Below are 20,882 nucleotides of genomic sequence, written 5' to 3' on the forward strand. Positions count from 1 at the left end.
TGTTTATACATGTTTTTTTTTTGGTTTTATAAAATAACTTGTTGTTTATAATAGCTAAAATCTAGTAGACATTTTTTCAAAATAAATTAATTTTATGGATTTAAAAATTTATAGTTTATAATTATTTATTTCATAGTAGCTTTTTTAAACTTCATACATGCTTTCTTTAATGACATAAGTACTAATTAGAATGGTTCAAGATTAGTATCAAACATAGAATTACTTTCATTTTGAATTCATCAGTAGAAGTATTTAATACAAGTAAAAAATACATAAACTACTTGGCCACATGTTAGAAAATAGTATTTTACATTTGAAGTTATTTTTTACTTTTAATTGTTTAAAGTTTATTTTATGAGTACTTTATTGTGAATAGATAATATAGTTACTGTATGTTTTTAACTCACTTTTTTCAAGTTTTTTAATTTATTGATCAACTCATTGTATAAGAAAAATCGTATAAAAAAATCTTAACAAATTAAAAAATATCATACCAATAAACTTTATCAATGACAAAAAAAATAATCAGTAAAATAAATTTCATCAACAAATTTTACCTATAAATATAATTTTTTATAATAAAAAACATAAATATTATTATACTTTTAAGTAAAAAATCAAACAAGATATTTGGATAGAAAGAAAAATAATTTAATAATAAAATAAAATAATATTATACTAATAGTATGGTTAGTAAGAAAAATGTTAAAGAAAGCATTATTTGAATATTTCAACGTTGAGGTTAAAGTGTCTAAAAGGTAGGGGAGACTCTTATTTTCCATCAGCCAAGTGTGTTGTTATTATTGAATCCATCTTAGCACTAAAAAGCTTTAAAATTGAAAGGTTTTAATTAAGCAGAACATTGAATGAATGAAACATACAAACATTGACTTTTCATATATTTTTAAAGCTTCTAAAAGACTCCGTGCCATATGCCTCAAACTCTTTCTTCCACTACCTCATGCCCTGCTTTGCTTTCAAAATTCAACTTATAAATAAATAGGTTTAAATACTCTTTTGTCCTAATTTTTATTAAAATACAAAATTCTATGTTATTGTGTCAAAAGATGTTAATAGATTTTATGTTTGACATTCTTAACCTAACTATTTAGAGTTATTTTCAATTTAATAGATTCAAGAAAAAACCAAATCACTTTAAACTTTAGTTTTTATAAGAATTAAAAAAGATGACATAGTTGAAGATTTTATATGTTATATATAATTCTTAAAATTTTGTAATATTGAATGAATTACTTCAATTTCTTACTCAAGAATTATTTGCCCTCTAAGCATACATATGATATCATTAAAAGTCCGTTTTAAAATAAAATTTTAAATATTTTTATTTAAAGGGTGAAATTATTATTTTTTGTAAGAAAATATAAAAAATTGTAGAATAATTGTTTTTCAGAAAGTTTTCTTTCACACAAAGAAAGTAAACATCCATACTTGACTATCCCATATTTTATAAATGAAAACCAAGATTGTATGAAAACAATACTTTAGTTGAAGTTAATCCACTCTACCAAATTAGAGAGCCTTGTGGTGTGCCACGTTTGAGAACAGAGCATAGAAGAACAGAGCATAACAGAACAGAGCAGAACAGAACACTCTTGGTTCTTCTTTTGTCTCTCTCGAAAACACTCTCTTATTATTCTCTCTGCCCCTCTTTAATTCAGTGCCTGTTTACTCTTTTCTTCTTCCTTTTTTATCTTCTTTCTTTATGCAAATATGGGGGAAGAGGTGCGTGTAACCAATTTGCATAATAGAAACGGTGGAAACGAAGATCAGAACCAGGAATTCGACATTTATCCTTTGAGTAGTTACTATTTTGGATCCAAAGATGCCATTCCCTTCAAAGACCACACTCTACATCATCACCTTCTCAGGATCCAATCCAAGTTCTTTTCTTTCTCCCTTCTCCTCTATTTACTTCTTATTTCAATCTCGTTCTTATCTTCTCTTATAGTTTTTTTATTTTTTATTTTTTTTGTTAGCTATGCTGCCAGTGGATTACGAACTTCTGTGGAGGCTGTCTTACTGGTTCGTTGATTCTTTCTTTTATCAATTTCCTCTTTATAATTTTGATTTTGTTAAAAGATCAATTTTTTTAGGAATATTAAGCAACTGTTGTATTCTGGAATATTTTGGATTCTCTGTCTGAATATTCTTACCTTGTCACGTGAGGTCTATATTCTGTTCCAAACTTTCTTTTGCAAGTAAAGTTTGAAACTTTTTATGGAAAGATTGAGATTGGGGAAGGCCTGATTCACTTAATTTTCATTCTGGTTTATGGGTCTGTTGTTTCTGTGAATGTTATGAATCACTTTTAGGAGAAGAGAAGAAAATATAGATGTTCTCATATCAGCTTTTTCATATTCATTTTTTTGAGTTATACATAAACTATTAGAAGTGCTTTATTTTTTCATTTATTTACCCGAAGAGATCCTGTTTGATAATCTTCATCTTAGCTACTGGGCATTTGATTTCAACAAATTATACATATGGGTAAGAGTTATTCGATATGATTCTGAACTGATTACACGAAGGCTGTTGTATCAGGTTGAATTGTTCAAACATCCACACTTGTTGCTTTTGCAAGTAAGAAATTCCATCTATAAACTTCCCGGTGGTAGATTAAGGCCAGGCGAATCAGGTAATAGAGGAAATGAAAAGCTTTGAGGATTTTTTTTTGTGATTTTTTTTACTGAAGAAGAAATTTGTGAATTTGTAGATACTGATGGATTGAAGCGTAAGCTGACAAGGAAGCTTTCTGTTGATGAAGATGGAGATGGTTCAGAATGGGAGGTATTGTATTACACTTGTGCTTGTGCATTTTCACTTGTCATTACAAACTCACATCATGTAGAGCAGCTGAACCGTAATTTGGTTGGTTCAGGTTGGTGAATGCCTTGGAATGTGGTGGAGACCTGATTTTGAAACATTATTGTATCCTTTCTTGCCACCAAATGTAAAACAGCCAAAGGTACATATTTTGATTGGTTTGTTTATACAAGTTCTGATAAGGGATGTCCTAGTTTCATAGCCTTGGTTGCTGGTGTAGGAGTGTACAAAAGTGTTCCTTGTGAAGTTGCCTGCCAGCAGGAAGTTCATTGTACCCAAGAACATGAGGTTGCTTGCAGTTCCATTGTGCCAAGTTCATGAAAATCAAAAGGTACAGACTAAGAAAATGTAGGACATAGTGTGAAGACATTTTTTGCTCCTCAGACATGGTTTTGGTTAATTGTTGGGATTTAACTTCTTTACCTGTTCATTTTGCAGACATATGGGCAGATAATATCAGGTGTTCCACAGCTTCTGTCGAAATTCTCTTTCAACATGTTGGAATCTTGATATTTTATCCATTTGGCAGGCAGTCACAGTCTCTGCTAATGAGACTTTGTATATATCATAAGTTTCTATACCAAAAATCAGACTCTAATGTTCAAAATAGATACATACATCATACCTGTATTTTTTAGTGATATGTGGGAGCTGGTGGAAAATCCAAAATCCTCAAGGAGAACGACAATATGTAGATAATGTATTTTTTTCATTTCCATGTGATGGTTTGAGTTAAAGTGTTTTTTTTTTTCTTTTTTAATTATGAGTTGATGAGTCACTTTTAATATATAGAGTTGTATTAAAATTGGGTTGATCTATTGGTTTTCATCTATTTGACAGCTTTAACTAAAATACAACAAAAACAGAAACAAACATCTTAACCAGTTCATTGAAAAACTTAAAATTTTAGAAAAAAAAAAGAAAAGTTCTTCTAAAGTTTGTATAAGGAAACATTACAACTTTTGAGTGATGTGTTATATATGTCATTAATCTTACTTCTATGTTATGATAAAAAAAAATATTTTCGTGGGAAAAAGATATTGTAATTAAAGTTTTTTATATTAAATATTTTCAAATATTTTAATGAATCAAAGCTTACTTTGATTTATATGATATGTTTAGAAAATATGAATTTTTCATATCGTGACTAGAATTAGACTAGAATTAATTATAAACAAAGTAGCAAATGCAATAATAATCTGTGAATCTAAAATAATAAATGTGAATCTAAAATAAATAAAGAAAATTTGTTATCGTCAAATTGAATTGTTTAAGTTAATTCATATGTTTAAGTTAATTCATATTGATTTAAAACAAATTATGTCTAAAGATAGGAAATATTATTTTGTAACTTTTATGGATGATTTTTTTAGATATATCAAAGTGTATTTAATTAAATATAAAGATAAAGTCTTTCATATATTTTAAACTTACAAATTAGAAGTAGAAAATCAATTGAATAAAAAATTAAGAGAATTAGATTTAAATAAAATATTGTTTAATGTATTTTGTGTTACAAAAGATATTATTATCTATGAGGTAATTTTATCATATTCACCTGAGTCTAATGAAGTAGTCGAGAAAAAAAATAGAACTTTTAAGAAAATAATGAATGACATGCTTATTAGTTCTAGTGTGTCATATAACATTTGGAGAGAAATCTTTCTTACTTTATATTACAAAATAGGTTATTCAATAAGAAAATTGGTAATCTCTATGAGTTATGGAGAGATTATCAACTTAATCTTAAATACCTAAGAGTACGGTGCTTAGCTAGATCATCTTATTCGATCTTAAGAAAAAGAAAATAAGCTCTAAAATATGTGTTTTATATATATTGCAAAATTCTCGTTACCTCTCTTCTTCTTGGTCAAGCTCATGTGATTGAGCTCGTGTGGCTGATCTCTTGTGTGGTCGAGCTTGTGCGTATAGTCGATTTTATTTGTTGGTCACAATAACAAACTTGTTAGTCAAGCTTTCTCTTACAAGACCCAGAAAGTTGTTTCACAAGAAACGTAAGATATTGCTTGTGTTGTGTCGCAAAGTGTGGGATATCTTCCGCACATTATGGTTTTTGGGGCAATCTCGTTTCTTTTCCAACCTCTATAAATAGAGGTCCTATGATCATTCCAAAACACAAAACACACCTTCTCAAGCTCTCCATTTCATAGATCAATTTTCTTCGAGCTTTCCCTTTCATGTTTTTTTGCTTCCTTCATTCTTTTCTCATACTTATAATATCCTAGGTTTTATTTACTCTTGAAAGAGATTACTTGTTAGTTATGATATCCTTGATTTTACGGAAAGTTGTTGCATCCTATAAATTTGTGCAACACACTGCATATAAGGATAATGGATCTACATGTCTTAAAAAAAATTGTTCATGATTTTATCATCATTTTACAACATATTTGATGTAGCCATAATATCTTAAATGAAAGAAGAGACTCATTAAATTAAAACTCACAAGAAAATATGAATGTGAACAAAACAAAAACACATGATTTTAAGTGTGAATGATAAAACAAAGATAAGTAAATTTGGATAAATTTTCTACATGGATAGTTTATGAGGAAGTTTATCTAACACTTAGTATTTGGTTATCATCTGAGGCTATTATGGATTTCAAAAAGTTGCTTTATCTTACAAAGTTATTAGTCCAATGAAAAAGAAAAAAAAGTTACATATGTTTTTAATTCCTAAACTCAAACACAAAATTTGAATTTGTTTCTATCCTAAATTTTAATACATTTTGGTTCATAAACTTTAAAAATGAATGAATATAATCATTTTAACATAATAACGTCAATTTTATTGTATTTATTAAATGGTGTTTTAGATTGACATTGCAGCTAAAACATGTCAAAATGGTGTAAACAACTTAAAGAACATCCTTAAATATTTTGACACGTGAAATTTTTTTTAACACAATTGGATTATAAGGACTATATTTATTCATTTTTAAATTTTTTTAATAAAATTATATCAAAGTTTAAAATAAAAACATATTCCAATTTTACGTCAAAGTTCAAAGATTAAAAATATATTCAACCTAAAGAAAAATACATATTTGTCACATCAAAGATAACAAGTAAAGTCTTATATATGTTATCGTTGGTGGTACTTAATAGGTAGAAACTTTTTGTTGGATTAAACACAACCAAACCACCATAATTTGATTGTAATTGGTTTTCCTAACTCAATTAATATCACCTATAAACCACCATAATTTGATTGTAATTAATTTTTCTAACTCCATCATAAGGCAATTAATGTCATTTACAGTGCTTTTGTTTTTTTCAACAATTGTCTCATTAAGAATCAAGCTCTTTTATTTTGACTTGATGCACCTAATAGGTCATGGGATGATTGATAGAATCTACAACAATATTATTGTTAACAATTTTCGCAAGTTGTGACTTTAGATATGATATTAATTATAGAAGAACAACTAGGTAAAAAGGTTGTGACTAATAGTTAAATCACAATGATTTCTAGTTATGTGTGTAACAACTAAATCATTATGATTTGATTATGACTTGACCTATCTAATCTCCATCAAGACAAAATTAATATCACTTACAACATTTTTTGTTTCATCCACATCCTTATTAAGTAATGATATATTTGTATCTATATTTGTACTTGATAAAATATTTATTAAATAATTTATAAAAAATAAAAATCAAAGTATTATATTTTCAAGAATTCAATTTCAAAACACCACACATTTTCTTCTCTTCAATACCAAATATACTTAAAAACTATAATTGTATATATTTCAAAATAAAAAACATATAATACTCAATAAATTAAGAGTCTCTTGATAATTTAAGATGAGAATGATACGTGTATACTCATTATGTTCTTATACATGATTTGAAAAGTTAGATATTACCCGTATTCTTATTTATATTTGGTTAATCATTCTCTACCGACATTAAAATAAGTTTGGTGGACATCACATTCAATATCCAAAGCACACTTAGAGAACTCATCAAACATTATAAATATATAAATATTTTAATACAAACATTATCAATTTAATATTCACCTATATTTAAATATTGGAATGTTTTCGCAGTTATTAAAGCTATTAATGTAAAAAAAAATGTTGATATTGTAAAATGATTTTAATGTTGATAAAATTTTAAAAGTATAAGATGAATTACAAATAAAATTAATTTATGATATAGATATAAAAGGATTCAAACTTCATATATTATATATATAGATTATATAAGATTGAGTTATTTAAAATTTAATTTCTAACTAAGAAATTTTATCATTTGTTGAGTTTATTATTTTATCTATTATTGAACCATTATCCAACTATTTATTAATGTTTATTATTACGCATTATGTAAATTATATTAGAAATAAGATGTTTATAACTCTTTAACATAAAAAGATCATATAAGTAATATTTAGGTATTTAGTTTGTATTTTACAAATATGGTATTTCGTTTAGAATGAATATTTGAGAATTTAAATTAGATTATGAAAGAGTTATTAGAAAAGGAAATTGCAAGACAAAAAAGCAAGGTACGGTCTTTCTTTCAACATCAGAAGAGACCATAAAGAAACTCAGTCTTCCATTTCCTTCATTTTTTTTTCCAACCACGTGCTTTTTCTAAGCTTCCTTCAAATACACTCTATTTCATTTTATCTCACATTCTTTATAATTTTATTGTAAGTAACTTTTATTTATTTTGTAGGTAATTTTTTAATTAAAAAATAGTTAAATTCATTACTTAAAAATAATATTGATAAAATAATTATTTTAATTTTAAAAAAATATTTAAAGAATAAAATTGGAAAACAAAGGTGGATACCAAAAAAAATCTCATTTATATATATATATATAACAAATATTAAATTAAAAATATAATCTATTGGACCATCCAATTTCTACTATCACGCATCAGATGTCTATATCTAACTCAATTCCACAAAATCGACTTTTAAGATAAGATTTACACCTCACTTTTATATATATATATATATATATATATATATATATATATATATATATATATATATATATATATATATATATTATAAATTCGTTTTATCTCTAGTCGATATGAGATTTTCAACATAATCAACTTTATAAATAATTTTCTTTTCTTTGGAAGCTAATCTAAACACACTTGATTACTTTAACTTCTTTTTCTTTTTCATGTGTTGTGATATGACGTTCAAATGGTTTTATTATTCTCTGGTGAATAAGTGTGAACCCATGTTGTTTTATTATTTCTCTTATACAGTGTTGAATGAGAAAAATTAGAGTGGTTAATTTGTTGTTTTCTGATGGATTGATTATTCATAAGTTTAATAATCAGCTAATTAATTGAGACTAACCCACCTATAAAATACAACCAATTCAACGTTGAAAAACTTTAAACAAATGAATGTAGCAGTTAATTATTGGAAAATTATGTAGGATTTGCGTTTGTGTTCACAAGAGACCAAGCAAATATCAAATAATAAGGCAACTTACTCTTATTAGCTTCAATTGCTTGACTTTTCTTCCACATATATAAAACCAACAAAAATCAATGTCAAATGGAGTGTATTAAATAATGGAATATGATTAAAAATAGTAATAATTCTTAAAAAAAATCATCTAATTGTTATATATATATATATATATATATATATATATATATATATATATATATATATATTTGTATTTATTTATTTATTTGTTTATTATCACAAGGAAAAAAAATGAATATTCATATTGTTTCGTTTTGAATAAAGGTTTATTTTCATATGTCTAATAAAAATGATATTTTGATACACAGTAAATATTTTATATTAATTTGATTTTATTATTTTTGTGTCACTATATTTAAAAAGTTAACATTATTTAGAAGTTAAAATTAGTTTAATAATAATTTATTTACATAGTTCACCCTTTATTCATTAAGAAGATTAGCTATGATAGAAACACAAATTCTCAATTATTATTTATATATATGCGCCTATCGATTACAATAATATTATCTAAATAACACATTTTTATTATAAAATTACAAATTATTAGGAAAACAGAATACGACCAATTTTATACCTTCATCACTAATTATTCCTTAACAATAAATTCTAATCAATACTAAAAATTGTGCGTTAGAAATGATTTCTTAAAATAAAGTATTATTACTTCTTTTGACACAAAATCAAAAACACAAATGTGAGTGAGAGAATATTTTAAAGGCAAAGTCTATAAACTTAAAAAGAATATGACAAATAGTTAATAATTATATATATATTAACAATTCAACGCTGAAAATATTTGCAACCATGCAAATAAATATTGTTTATAACAATTATTTTAATTATTACTTGTTTCCTAAATAGTCTTGGTGTTCACACGTGTATGATTATCTGTAATGCACGGAGAATTAAATTAAATTACGCAAGCTATAATTTTTAAAATAAAATAAAATTTGATAAGTAATGTTGACGTTAGTTTTCCATCATTCAGAGATTTATTTTATTTGATGAAGATAGTAATCTGGATGTGTGTGGGAAAAATCTGTAACATGAAAAGCTTGATTATATATGTGACCATAGTTTTCCACGAATCATTAAATAAAAAATTGGTGTTTTAATGGAAATTGGAAGTGCACGTGAGAACACTCCCATAAAGAAAAAAAGGAGAAAGAAAGACTTCGTACAATGTCTGAAATGTCAACACAAGTCTTCGTCTTCAAACTTCAAACCTCATTTCTTTACTTTTTTTTTTTTTTTTTATTGTGATCCTTCTTCTTACCAACCTATTGCAACTTCAACTTTAACATCACAATCTTCAAAATACACTATACATCTTTCAGTTTCAACTCAGTTACTTCCACATTATATATACTATAATCACTTACTTTCCCTCATATTTTTTCATCTTATTCATACATAATCTTACTATATCTACGTATAAAGAAGGGTTTTTTTTTCTCCGAGCTGGTGGACTCAACTGGGAGCTCATAATCATGAAGAAAGGGAGCTTAAGCTCCGGTCTCAAACTCACTGTTCCTGCATCTGATTGGGGTTCATTTACCAAGTTTTTGTGAGCCTCTCTTTTGATTCAATGTGTTTGTTTTGTGTATGGTTTTGGCTGATTCGAATCGTGGCTATTTGGGTGTGGTAGGTCTGAGTCTGAAAGTGAAACGTTCAAGGCAGGGGACTTGCTTGTCGACAAGGAAGGTGTTCGAGTTGTTTCTGAGAAGGAAGTGGAAGCTGTAACGTTTTTCTCTTTAATGTTCTATGTTTTGCACTTTATTAGTTCCCTTTTTGAAAAATGTGTATGTTCAATTGGGTTGGCAGGTTGTTTCTCTTTTGGATTTGATCTTTTGATACTTATGAAATGCTTCCTTTGACAAGAAGGGGTTCCTGAACTTGTGCTGTTCGACAAAATGTGGCACTTTTTGTTTAGAAGAAGAAAAAGACTTTTCTTAAGATGGATTATCTGGTTTTTCTCCCTTATAATAAGATATTGTTAAAAAAAAAATGGATTTGGAACATAGTGAGAAGGGGGTTGAATTTAATTTTTCTCTGACATTCGTTTTGTCTATAAGCAAACGGAACACAGGCTGCAAGCTGATGAAATTAAAGATTTTGTTCTGGAGACATCATCCAATTTATGAAGTGCTGAATACATTTAGTTTATAATTTCATTTATTTTCTATCTAAAATAAAATAAAATTTGTTTTGTTGTTTTCTAGACTCAAGAAATTTGTCTTGGTTTCTACCAGAATGTTGTGTGAACTTCTAGAGTCAGCACAATGTGCCATAGCGTCATCCTTACTCTGCTTTTTTTTAGTTTGTGTTTCTAACCCGTCATTCATGGTGTAAACTGCTGATCTTTTTGGGAAATTTGCAGGTTTCTAGAAAAACACTTTTGCATAAACTTATTTTTACATGTAAGGGAGAGATATAGTTAGAGAGAGAAGTATGAAATTAGATGATTCATATGGTAGTTAGAAATAGAGAAATAATGAATTATAAAAGGGTAAAGAGTAATCTATCTCGCTTTTACACTATGCAATGTTATGATCTCAATTTCTCTGCATTACTTTGGTCCTTGATACAAGAGGTCTGAATTTTGGAGTTCCTGTTTAGTAGTATTTTGTTTGGTCAATACACTTTTGAAAACAGGTTACATTAGAACTGAATTTTGATGATTTTGATTTTTAGTTTAATATCTGTGCTGTTTTCAGCCACCACCAATCACGCCACTAGACAACCAGTTGAATCTGGCAGATATTGATACAATCAAAGTGATTGGAAAAGGAAATGGAGGGATAGTGCAATTGGTGCAACACAAATGGACTAATCAATTTTTTGCATTGAAGGTATACTGCATACATACATTGTTTTAAGCTAGCTTCTTCTGTTTCTTTTATCATTGTTTTTGTACAGTCATGTCAACCCAAGTCATAATTTCAAATGTAAAATCATTTTCATCCTCCACTAAATCCATCTCATGGAGAATTTAGATTGTGATATTTAAATTTTTTTTCTCCATGAAATTAGTGAGAGTCAAGGGAACATCAGGTTTCAGGAAGTTTTGATCTTAAAAAGGGTTTAACAAATTGGTTTCCTAAGGTGTAAGTTCATTCATTCTACTAGTTAGTTTTGTTGCAGTTGCTTTTTTTTCATTATGTCTAAAATACCATATCGTTCATTCAACATTAGACCTGTTAATGTCACTGAACATAAATCATTGAGATGTGGATAAATTAATCAGTTAAAGGGGACAGATTCAGGTAATGATCAGAAGATTCAGGTAATAATCAATTAAATGTATTAATTCCATTCATTTAATATCCGTATTTTGGTGTTACTTGAATAAGAGAGACTGTTTCTATTTTTTATAAAGGGAAAGTTATAAAAAATGAAAAGTTGAAAAATATTTGTACAATGATCCTAAATTTACAATAGAAAAGATAAAGGAAAGGTTTGTTTTGATTTTCAATCTTTTATATTGAATACTTTAGTATTCTTATGCATGAAGATAACTAATTTGATAGATGTGGTTGGTCTCTCTCATTGATTTTTGACCACATTTTCCATAGAGTTCTCTTATCTCTTCCTTCTTTGAGTTAGACTTGTGAAAGAAGGGACCATGAAGAAAAAAAAAAATATTTTTCATCCCTATACTTCATCTTAATTTTTTACACACTATATTTTATATAGCTTCATTCCATTTGAGTTTTCTCTCCATAGTTTCGTGCTGGTTAGCTTTTTGTCCCAATTTCTTACTAGACATGATTTTTTCAGCCCACCAGCCTACACAAATCTACCCCATGGAAGTTTGGGTCAAAGTGTGGGTAGGTCCACACACAGTCAACATACGTTCTTTCTTTCTTTTTCTTTCATTAGTGTATACAATTGTTTGTGTTTTGAATATGACTAAATATTTATGTTCATTATTGGTTTTATAGCATATTAAATGTGTTCTTGATTTAGGAAATTCATATGAATATTGAGGAGCCTATTCACAGGCAGATAGCACTTGAGCTAAAAATTAATCAATCAGCACAATGTCCTTATGTTGTTGTCTGCTACCAGTCATTCTACCATAATGGTGTCATATCAATCATATTTGAGTACATGGACGGAGGGTCCTTAGAAGATCTTCTGAACAAAGTTAAAAAAATTCCAGAGTCATATCTTGCTGCCATCTGCAAGCAGGTAAGAAATAAGACATTGCACTTCATCCTTGCACCATCTGATTTTTTTTTTTTCTCTTTTCATTCCTAACTAGACTATATGCTCCTTTCTTTGTTTTATCACTACAATGTAGGTGCTGAAGGGTTTAATGTATCTTCACCATGAAAAATACATTATCCACAGGGACTTAAAACCTTCTAATCTGCTGATAAATCATAGAGGGGAGGTAAAGATTACTGACTTTGGTGTAAGCATAATCATGGAAAATACATCTGGTCAAGCAAATACTTTCATTGGCACACACAGCTATATGTCTGTGAGTAACACAAGCAAGTGTATCTATCATTTTTCCTCTTGGCAATTACATTTGCCACCATTTCATGGAATACAACTTGTCCATCGTGCTCATTTTGCAGCCAGAGAGAATCACTACTAACCAGAGTGGCTACGACTACAAAAGTGACATATGGAGCTTGGGACTGATTTTGCTCAAGTGTGCCACGGGGCAGTTTCCATATACACCACCAGATCAACGCGAAGGATGGGAAAATATTTTCCAGCTTATTGAAGTCATTGTTGAAAAACCTTCCCCCACTGCTCCACCAGAAGATTTTTCTCCAGAATTTTGCTCATTTATCTCAGCATGGTATATATTAACTATGTTTCAGTAATAAAATCATATAGCCTCAATCAACTTTTCCCACTAAAAGACAATTAAAACAAACACAGTCTCATCCTTAAATTAGTTGTGATACTGGAAGAGCCTACAATTCAAAAGCAGAATGAGTATGTAGCCAAAACATGTAGTCTGTCTAATTGTATGAGGCCTTATGTTCATATTTTGTAATATAGTATATCTAAATTGTGTCTGAAGCCCTTTATATTTTTTAAGATATCTTATATAATTTCATTGAACAAATCCTCCCGTGTTTAAACATATCTTAGAGATTGGACCTCCAATCACCATATAATCAGCTATTTTGAAATAAATTGTTACTGTGCGTTTATGAGGCTTCTGATCATCCTTTTGTCTTTGTGTTTAGTTTACAGAAAAATCCAAGAGATAGACCGTCTGCTCGTGACCTTATAGTATGCATAATCTTAACTATATGAGTAACCCATGTAAAATATATCAAATACTCGTTCTTACTGTGTATATCTCTGATTTAAATTTCAGAACCATCCTTTTATCAAATTGTATGAGGACTTGAATGTGGATCTTTCAACTTATTTCTACAACGCAGGATCTACACTTGCAACCATATAGAACATGGTATGTTTACGTCCTGGACTTTATTCAAAGGTAATAGAATTTGTGCTATGTATCACTTCACTAGGTATTCTTGAATGCAAATTACCACAAACAGAATGTGTTGATCTGTCACTGTAGTTGCTTCTATATGGAGGGAGCAAAGCAAACCAAGGTTTTAAATTGCATGCAGTTGAAATTTTGTAACTCTAAATATTGTGAAAAATTAAGAGGTAAATTCAGCTGATGCAGTCACTTAATGTTGCAGTCAAAATTGCAATCACAGACTGTTTTTTAAAACCTTGGTAACTGCTATAGGTACTCATGCTTCGACACTCAGATTATCTGACTGATTTCTAATTTTTTATTGAAATGATCATTTGTTTTTAAAGTTTATATTGTGCTACTTAATAGATTGGAATACTCTTCTAAAGCCAATGTCATACATTTGCAGATATTATTACCTAAACTACAAGTAAACGTGGAATGTGCTCGTTTGCTTCCAAGTTTCCAAGTCTCCATAGTAAATATATGAGGCCCTTTCACATAAACACAGTTCTGAGAAGTGAACGATATGGCATTCTCTGTGAACTTGGCAAATGGAAAGTTCTACTGTCACTTTATATGTAATTGCAATTTATATTCCTTTACTTGGTGGAGGATCCCCAGTTGCCATGACCAGAATTTGCAGAATGGAGCCAGCGAAACCAGCTTCTATGATTATGTCAAGGCATATTACTGTGTTGCCAAGATAGAATCAAATGTTTTATAGCACAAACTCTTCATAGAAATTTATACCTACTCATTTGAAAATAACCAATAATTATATTCAATAGTGGTTGGGATGATTATTTGAGTAGACAATTTGAAACTTTTACAACATTGTTCATTAAAAATTAATTTAACTTTCTGATGGGGGCAGCACCAGAGTGACACCTTAAGGTGAGGCATCCCTGTGCGCAACAAATTCTGGCATACAATGCATAGCCCTGTTGAAAAACTGAAGGGCCAATATAATAAATAAACAAATATGGTAAGGACTAAAAGATACTTGTAGAAATGGAATACATCTGACAACTATTCCAGATAAAGGGTTATCTATTTTATTCTTTTTTCTTGAATTTTCTTTGGGGCTTCAAGTCTATAACAATGACAGAGATGTTATCTTTGCTTCCTCTTTGAAGGGCAAGTCTAGATAGATACTCTGCAGCATACTGAGCTGCAGGGTCAGGTCCTTGGCCTTGTTGTGATGATGAGTTGTTGCCATTCTTCTTATGCCAAAGAAGGATTCTCCTTCTTGCAAAGTCACAGGCTTCTTCATTTGTCATGACATCCCATAATCCATCACTGGCCAGAATGAGGCACTCATCGTTTTTGTCTCTTTGGATACACTTCACTTCTGGCTCTGGAATTACCCATGGTTTTAAGTACCTGTCACCTTTTTAGGAACAATAACCAAATTTACATTCTGCAACACACTACACACTGTATATAAAGTTTTTCATTTAAACAAGTTTTTCGTTTAAGCAGTCTAAAATGTGAACGGAGTTCAAATTTGGTGATATTTGAAAAAGAGCAAATTAAGGAAACGATAGGAGAAGACTAATTGAGAAACCATTTGATAACAAAGCAAAAGCTTTATGAATATAAACATTGTGAGTATATTTGAGATCACAAGTCCAGTTAAACCTGATTATTTCTACTATTACTCACTGTTTTTAACTTATTAAAAGGCTCATTCATGAAATAATGTTATAAGTTTTTAAGCTATATCAGACTTAACACAGAAAGAGAGCTGAACATGCCAAATTCCATATATTCAAGTCAGATTAGATTATCCATAAATAAATTTTTGCACCTGTATAAATTGGTGCTATAAAACAACACAGTAAACACATACCTATGGATCTTGACACTGCCAAAACACCTAGAACTCGGTACCCATTCCATTGTATGACCCTTCCTCCTGAAGCTTCTATCCTTTCCCATTCATCTTCTCTATTTGGCTGCAAAAGGTGGAATACAATTTCTTCCATCAGATAACTAGAGCTTCTAATAATAGTCCATTACACAAATTGAAGCATGAACAAAATTTATATAGTTCTTTTCTTTGGTACCATTATTCAATCAGAATTAGAACTTCATCTCCAAATTCAACATTGATTTCAAATGTCAATTACTAAGGCGAAACTCCAATTTTAATTAAAGAACAACACTATAAACCTATGTAAGTGTATGCAAATATTGTCCTTGAAAAGAATGTCTTACTTTGTGATCATCAGACAATGGCATTGCTTCTTTTCCGCGACACAAGACAGCTCTTGAATCTCCACAGTTTGCAACTATTATGTGAGTTTGAGTCAAAAGGGCAACCACAGCAGTGGAGCCAACAGCCTCAGAAGCAAGAGGTTCAAAACTTGCTCCATTACCTTCACCAACCCCTCCAACCTCATCATCTACTTTGTGAAAGCAATTGGAGAATGCCTTCTTCCATTGGTTCTCCCAGTTTTCTCTCCCATTCTGTTCATCAAAACTCGATTGTGCAGTTGTTATCTCATCAACCAACACTGAATGAAGATGTTCCCGGCAGTAATCGGCAACCTATGAAAACATCACCCCCCATGTGACATGGAATGGAATAAGGAGTAACTTGGATGATACAATTGAAAGGAAGTGTTTTAAGGCATACCTGACAGCCCCCATGTCCATCGTACACGCCAAAAAAGTGGGCTGGTGAAAAGTTTGTGTTTTCACTCACATAATCATCCATTACCATCATTGAAGGAGCTTGAAAAAGATGAGGCCTAACAGCAATAGCATCTTCCATCTCCTCTCTCCTTCCACAAACCGATGAGCAACCCCATAGTGGGGTAGTACTGATGGCACCACTCAATTCCAAGCATGTTGCCTTCTCTGGCATCTCATGAACCACAGAAAGTGGTTTTTTATCAGACTCATCTGACCCACTTCCATCTTCACTCTCATGTCCCCTAGCAACAGAAACCATGTTCTGCAGAGGCTCAATAGCTGCACCTGGCGGCTCAGTCAAACCTTCCCTTCCATGAACTGTGTTATCATCAACCTTTATAGTGATACGTGAACTTATTTCACAACAATTAGCCACAGAAACAGAAGATTCCTCCCTACAAGGACTAGTTTTGTCAGCAGGAGCAGACTGAGAGATAGGCTCACACTTAAAATCCTTAGCCAACAATGATTGGTTTTCTTTTCTTGCCTGCTTAAGGTTTTCAGCATGGAAACAATTACTGTCTCCTTGACTTACCATTTCTGAGACAAGGTTGTTCTTTGCTTCTGAAGACACTTTAATTTGGGGTTGAGGACCACTATCTGTGTGATTTTCACTTTCAATAGCAGGATTTAATATTAATACTGGTGCAGTGTTTGCCCTGAGCTTTAGGCCAGTTATCTCCATGTGGGTTGTCACTGATGGATCTTTTTGTATTAAATTCCCAAGTGCGAATGGCACTGCAACCGTCGAAGTTATTTCCTCCATAGGTTGTATTTATACCTTGTTTCAAATAGCCTTATCCTATTTCAAATAACCCTATCAACAAAACCTCTTCTCAATGACAAGTTCAATTGGCACATACACACCAAGAAGATTCCTACGGCAAGAAATTAAAAGATTATATTGAAAAGTTCAAAATCAAAGGTTATATTGAAACAGTGAAGCTAGATGCTAGAATAGCCCTATCATAGACCCTTTCTCTATTTAAACCCCAACGGAGAACAGTACAAAAAATCTTTAATTTCTCTACCCCTCAAAAATCTTTGATAAATTCTTGGAACAGAAAGAAATAGATGATTCGAGAAACCCAAATCGAAATCATTGTCAAAGTCAGTGCCTTGTCTCTCTCTAACAAACAAGGGGACAAGGGAAATGGGGTCATAAAAAAATTAGAAAGAAGAAAACAAGGACAAGAACAAATAGTAGAAACTAGAGGAGAAGTTCCTTGAATCTGAGGGAAACAACATCCACCATTTAAATTAAATTTCCCTGGGTTTACCTCTTGTGTTCCTTTTCATGTGTCAACAACAACATGGCCACCCATCCTCATGTCAACTTCAACCTACTTTATGCCATTGCTACCTCTAATAAATTAGATACTTCCATTTGTTTCTTTCTTCAGTGCATTCAGACTAATCTCTTGAAACAGTAAAAGCGCAGAGTTGTTGCTTACCTTCATAAAATGAAAAAGAGACCAAAACCTCAGCAAGTAGATGATGCCAAAGCCATTATTGGACTATCTGCATCAAACTTTAGACAATCAAACATGTGTGTATGTATTCTCTTCACCCTTTTCTTTACTCCCAAAAAAACAAAAACTGAATATAAAATGCACTCTCTACTCTCCACTCTCAACTATCAACCAATGAAAACAAACACCCAACAGATGATTCATGATTGGTTGCCTCAGAAAATGTTGTTTTCTTCACCAACCAAAGAAAAAAAAAAGGAAAATAATTGTACTGTAAAAGGCTTCATTGACACTTGTTCCCGTGCTTAATGATTCAAGAGACTGACACGTAGCACTTTCGTTTCGTTTTTTAGTTGGTCGGTTTGGTTAGGTTACATCATTCCCTAACAAATATCTAAAAGGAACACTTTCTTTAATGTCTCACCGAAATCTGCACAAGATTTTGGACCTGAAAGTCTTCCTTTCTAACTCTCATCCATTCCTATCTTTTTGCAAACGTGCTTTCTTTCACAATATTGTTCCAAATGGTGAATCATGTTAACCATAGTCTGCATAACATTATTTTATGCATTTTCTGTAAGGAATTCAAATAGAGGGTTATGCAGGTCTCATGAACAAATAAAATTACAATCTTAAGACACATGACTCATACTAAATAGTTATCTTATAAAATAAATATATCTAATTAATTTAAGACAAAATATAATTACTATCAATTGTCATCACTAATCCTAAACTTATTCAAAAAATCTACAAATATAAGTTGGAAATAAAAAACAAAAAATTATATCTTATATGTATTATTTGTTTGTATAGTTGAATTTTTATTGATTTTAATGTCAAAATATCTTATACAGATAATCTTCAAGTATAAATAAACTATTAAAATAATATAAGAACAAACATTTAGACTTTAAAAAAGTATAACACAAAATGTTGACTCGATCCGTTTTAATTTTTTATCTTGAGTTGTTGTATTTGGTATTGTGTTGTGTTTTTCGGTGAATTTAAGATGAGGGATGTGCGTGACGATGAATAGAAAGATCCGCATGGCCTAGGGGAGATGCACAAACGAATACAATACACCAATTAAACATTTACATCTTCAACATAGATAAGGACCAGGTGATTTAGGTCACACAAAAAGATTAAAAATTGCACCCATTTCAATATTATATTATCTTTCCGTTGATTTATCCCAATAAAGTTATGAGAGATGATGTATGAAGAATAAGATGTTACTATGTGGCTATTATCTTAATACACACAAATATTCCTATTCACTCAATATGAGTATATACCTTTACACAACCAGAATCAGAGAATTTGCATAATCATCGATTGTTAAAAAATTAGATGAAATTTAGAATAGTTGGATATTCATTTGCCGTCCTATAGAGATTAAACATTATTTTACTTTAAAACAAAATCTTATTTTTCCACCTTTCTTAATATTCTATTAATTACTTCATAGTAATAGAGTAATTATTTCAATTAATTTTATTCAATTTTAGAATTAATTTTAAAATACTTTTTTCTTATTTATTCTTAGAACATCTCTTTTACACGCTTAGCACTTTTTCTGTTTACAGTTGTTAACTGTTTTGCATGTTGGTTTTTTCTTCCTTTTGCATGTAATACGTATAAGATAAGCTTTTGAGCTATTTTTTCCAATAACATATTTTCCTTCTTTGTTTCCTCTCATCCCTGAGGTTCTGTGCTTTCCTTCTTCTCATGCCTGTCTGTGGAATCCTTTCTTTAAGCTTTCTTATACCATAGAATGCCATCATCTCTAACATTTATTATTAAAATTACATATAAATAAAACAAGACTACAAATTTCTTCTAATCAAACTTATGTGTCAAGTAAAAGAGGAAGTGTTGTTTTTAATTATATGTAGGGGGTTTTAGTTCGAAAAAACGTTTGAGTGTTTTAAAGTATAAAGTTCAAAAAAATTGTTTTTCTCAATTTATTTTTTGAAGTATAAGAAATTAATCTTTTTTTTAATGTATTTTGTTAACTTTTTTTTTTTAAACTTTTCTATTGAAATATAAGTTTTTCAAGTTCCACAAATTAAAAGAATAAACATAAATATTCATTTTAGATAATTTAACATGGTAATACACATTACAAAAATAAATTAGCAAAAGCTAATGTTTCTTAGAACAATAATTTAGTTAAAAATTATAGTGTATTAATAAATTTAATTTAGTTTTCCATTTATAATAGAAGAACTAAGGTCATAAATAATAAGCATGTTTTAAGAAGTACATAATGAAAATCCTACTATACAAAATATGTGTGGCGGGGTTAATTCGCTTTTAAGTTGTTCTATGTCCTTTTAAATGTCATTCACCATCTTCTTGTTTGAGTGAAACTGAATTAAGATTTTTAGAGAGTAAGTTTTATTCTAATATCTTTATTTTTTATTTTTTATTGCCTCGAAAATGCTATCTAAATCACTGTTCAAAATATTATCTAAACTTTTTTCAGAAAAAAAATAAAAATTATTAAGGATAAAAAAGTTAAAAAGTACATAAAAAATATAATCTAACAATTTATCATTCTAACCATATCTAAACCCTGATATTTTTATATAGAACAAATATCCACTATAAGTAAAGGGTAAAAGGTTTGGTGGCCTACATAGTGTCATTTTCCATACCCAAAACCAAGGGAAAAGCATAGATAAACAAAACCAATGAGAATGGTGGTCACTTAAAAGCTTTCATGTATGCATTAATGATGAATTAGGCAACTTTCACCATCTGATAATGTCATCATCACTACTAATGATTCCCTTCCTACAATACTTACAAAACACTTGGCAAAAAGGCTCTTTTGTCGATACCCAATTTCTAAGTCTAGCTTTGTCAACTTGGAGGGAAAA

At 29.8% G+C, this 20,882-nt stretch overlaps 3 protein-coding genes across 11 annotated transcripts; 2 read left to right on the top strand and 1 right to left on the bottom strand.

Annotated features, from left to right (window-relative positions):
- Positions 1 to 1,496: 1,496 nt before the first annotated feature.
- On the top strand, positions 1,497 to 3,631 carry LOC106761346 (pre-mRNA cleavage factor Im 25 kDa subunit 1). Of its 2 annotated transcripts, none has more exons than XM_022780455.1 (7): positions 1,497 to 1,901; positions 1,998 to 2,043; positions 2,550 to 2,656; positions 2,735 to 2,808; positions 2,900 to 2,986; positions 3,065 to 3,175; positions 3,283 to 3,631. In XM_022780455.1, the coding sequence occupies exons 1-7, from the start codon at positions 1,844 to 1,846 to the stop codon at positions 3,352 to 3,354; spliced, it is 555 nt and encodes a 184-aa protein (XP_022636176.1). In that variant the 5' UTR covers positions 1,497 to 1,843; the 3' UTR covers positions 3,355 to 3,631. The 2 variants fall into 2 exon arrangements, with proteins under 2 accessions (XP_022636176.1, XP_014500374.1); XM_014644888.2 differs by having other exon boundaries at positions 1,499 to 1,901; positions 2,563 to 2,656.
- Positions 3,632 to 9,560: 5,929 nt separating this feature from the next.
- On the top strand, positions 9,561 to 14,512 carry LOC106762132 (mitogen-activated protein kinase kinase 2). Of its 4 annotated transcripts, none has more exons than XM_014645864.2 (9): positions 9,561 to 9,916; positions 9,998 to 10,088; positions 11,067 to 11,201; positions 12,319 to 12,543; positions 12,656 to 12,748; positions 12,939 to 13,168; positions 13,566 to 13,611; positions 13,700 to 13,795; positions 14,226 to 14,512. In XM_014645864.2, the coding sequence occupies exons 1-8, from the start codon at positions 9,840 to 9,842 to the stop codon at positions 13,787 to 13,789; spliced, it is 987 nt and encodes a 328-aa protein (XP_014501350.1). In that variant the 5' UTR covers positions 9,561 to 9,839; the 3' UTR covers positions 13,790 to 13,795; positions 14,226 to 14,512. The 4 variants fall into 4 exon arrangements, with proteins under 4 accessions (XP_014501350.1, XP_014501349.1, XP_014501351.1 ...); XM_014645863.2 differs by having other exon boundaries at positions 9,565 to 9,916; positions 12,656 to 12,838; positions 13,700 to 13,825; XM_014645862.2 differs by having other exon boundaries at positions 9,566 to 9,916; positions 12,656 to 12,838.
- A 110-nt stretch (positions 14,513 to 14,622) lies between these two features.
- LOC106762131 (probable protein phosphatase 2C 53) lies at positions 14,623 to 18,279 on the bottom strand. Of its 5 annotated transcripts, none has more exons than XM_022780458.1 (5): positions 17,974 to 18,279; positions 16,461 to 17,336; positions 16,040 to 16,372; positions 15,672 to 15,777; positions 14,623 to 15,209 (listed from the first exon to the last, which is right to left on the bottom strand). In XM_022780458.1, exons 2-5 carry the CDS (start codon positions 17,283 to 17,285, stop codon positions 14,875 to 14,877), a joined length of 1,599 nt encoding a protein of 532 aa, XP_022636179.1. In that variant the 5' UTR covers positions 17,286 to 17,336; positions 17,974 to 18,279; the 3' UTR covers positions 14,623 to 14,874. The 5 variants fall into 5 exon arrangements, with proteins under 5 accessions (XP_022636179.1, XP_014501344.1, XP_022636178.1 ...); XM_014645858.2 differs by having other exon boundaries at positions 16,461 to 17,397; XM_022780457.1 differs by having other exon boundaries at positions 17,800 to 18,279.
- Between the last annotated feature and the right edge of the window lie 2,603 nt (positions 18,280 to 20,882).

The sequence above is a fragment of the Vigna radiata genome, chromosome 5 (assembly GCF_000741045.1).
Source record: "Vigna radiata var. radiata cultivar VC1973A chromosome 5, Vradiata_ver6, whole genome shotgun sequence".
Classification (NCBI taxonomy): domain Eukaryota; kingdom Viridiplantae; phylum Streptophyta; class Magnoliopsida; order Fabales; family Fabaceae; genus Vigna; species Vigna radiata.

Excerpts from the sequence above, each read along its gene's own strand:
- LOC106761346 (XM_014644888.2), top strand. The coding sequence starts at position 1,732 with ATGGGGGAAGAGGTGCGTGTAACCAATTTGCATAATAGAAACGGTGGA. Across the intron at positions 1,902-1,997 it reads CTTCTCAGGATCCAATCCAA|CTATGCTGCCAGTGGATTAC; the intron begins GTTCTTTTCTTT and ends TTTTTTTGTTAG. Across the intron at positions 2,044-2,562 it reads CTGTGGAGGCTGTCTTACTG|GTTGAATTGTTCAAACATCC; the intron begins GTTCGTTGATTC and ends CTGTTGTATCAG.
- LOC106762131 (XM_022780458.1), bottom strand. The coding sequence starts at position 17,285 with ATGGAGGAAATAACTTCGACGGTTGCAGTGCCATTCGCACTTGGGAAT. Across the intron at positions 15,778-16,039 it reads CATTGTCTGATGATCACAAA|CCAAATAGAGAAGATGAATG; the intron begins GTAAGACATTCT and ends CACCTTTTGCAG. Across the intron at positions 15,210-15,671 it reads GGCAGTGTCAAGATCCATAG|GTGACAGGTACTTAAAACCA; the intron begins GTATGTGTTTAC and ends GTTCCTAAAAAG.
- LOC106762132 (XM_014645863.2), top strand. The coding sequence starts at position 9,840 with ATGAAGAAAGGGAGCTTAAGCTCCGGTCTCAAACTCACTGTTCCTGCA. Across the intron at positions 11,202-12,318 it reads ATCAATTTTTTGCATTGAAG|GAAATTCATATGAATATTGA; the intron begins GTATACTGCATA and ends TTCTTGATTTAG. Across the intron at positions 13,612-13,699 it reads CGTCTGCTCGTGACCTTATA|AACCATCCTTTTATCAAATT; the intron begins GTATGCATAATC and ends TTTAAATTTCAG.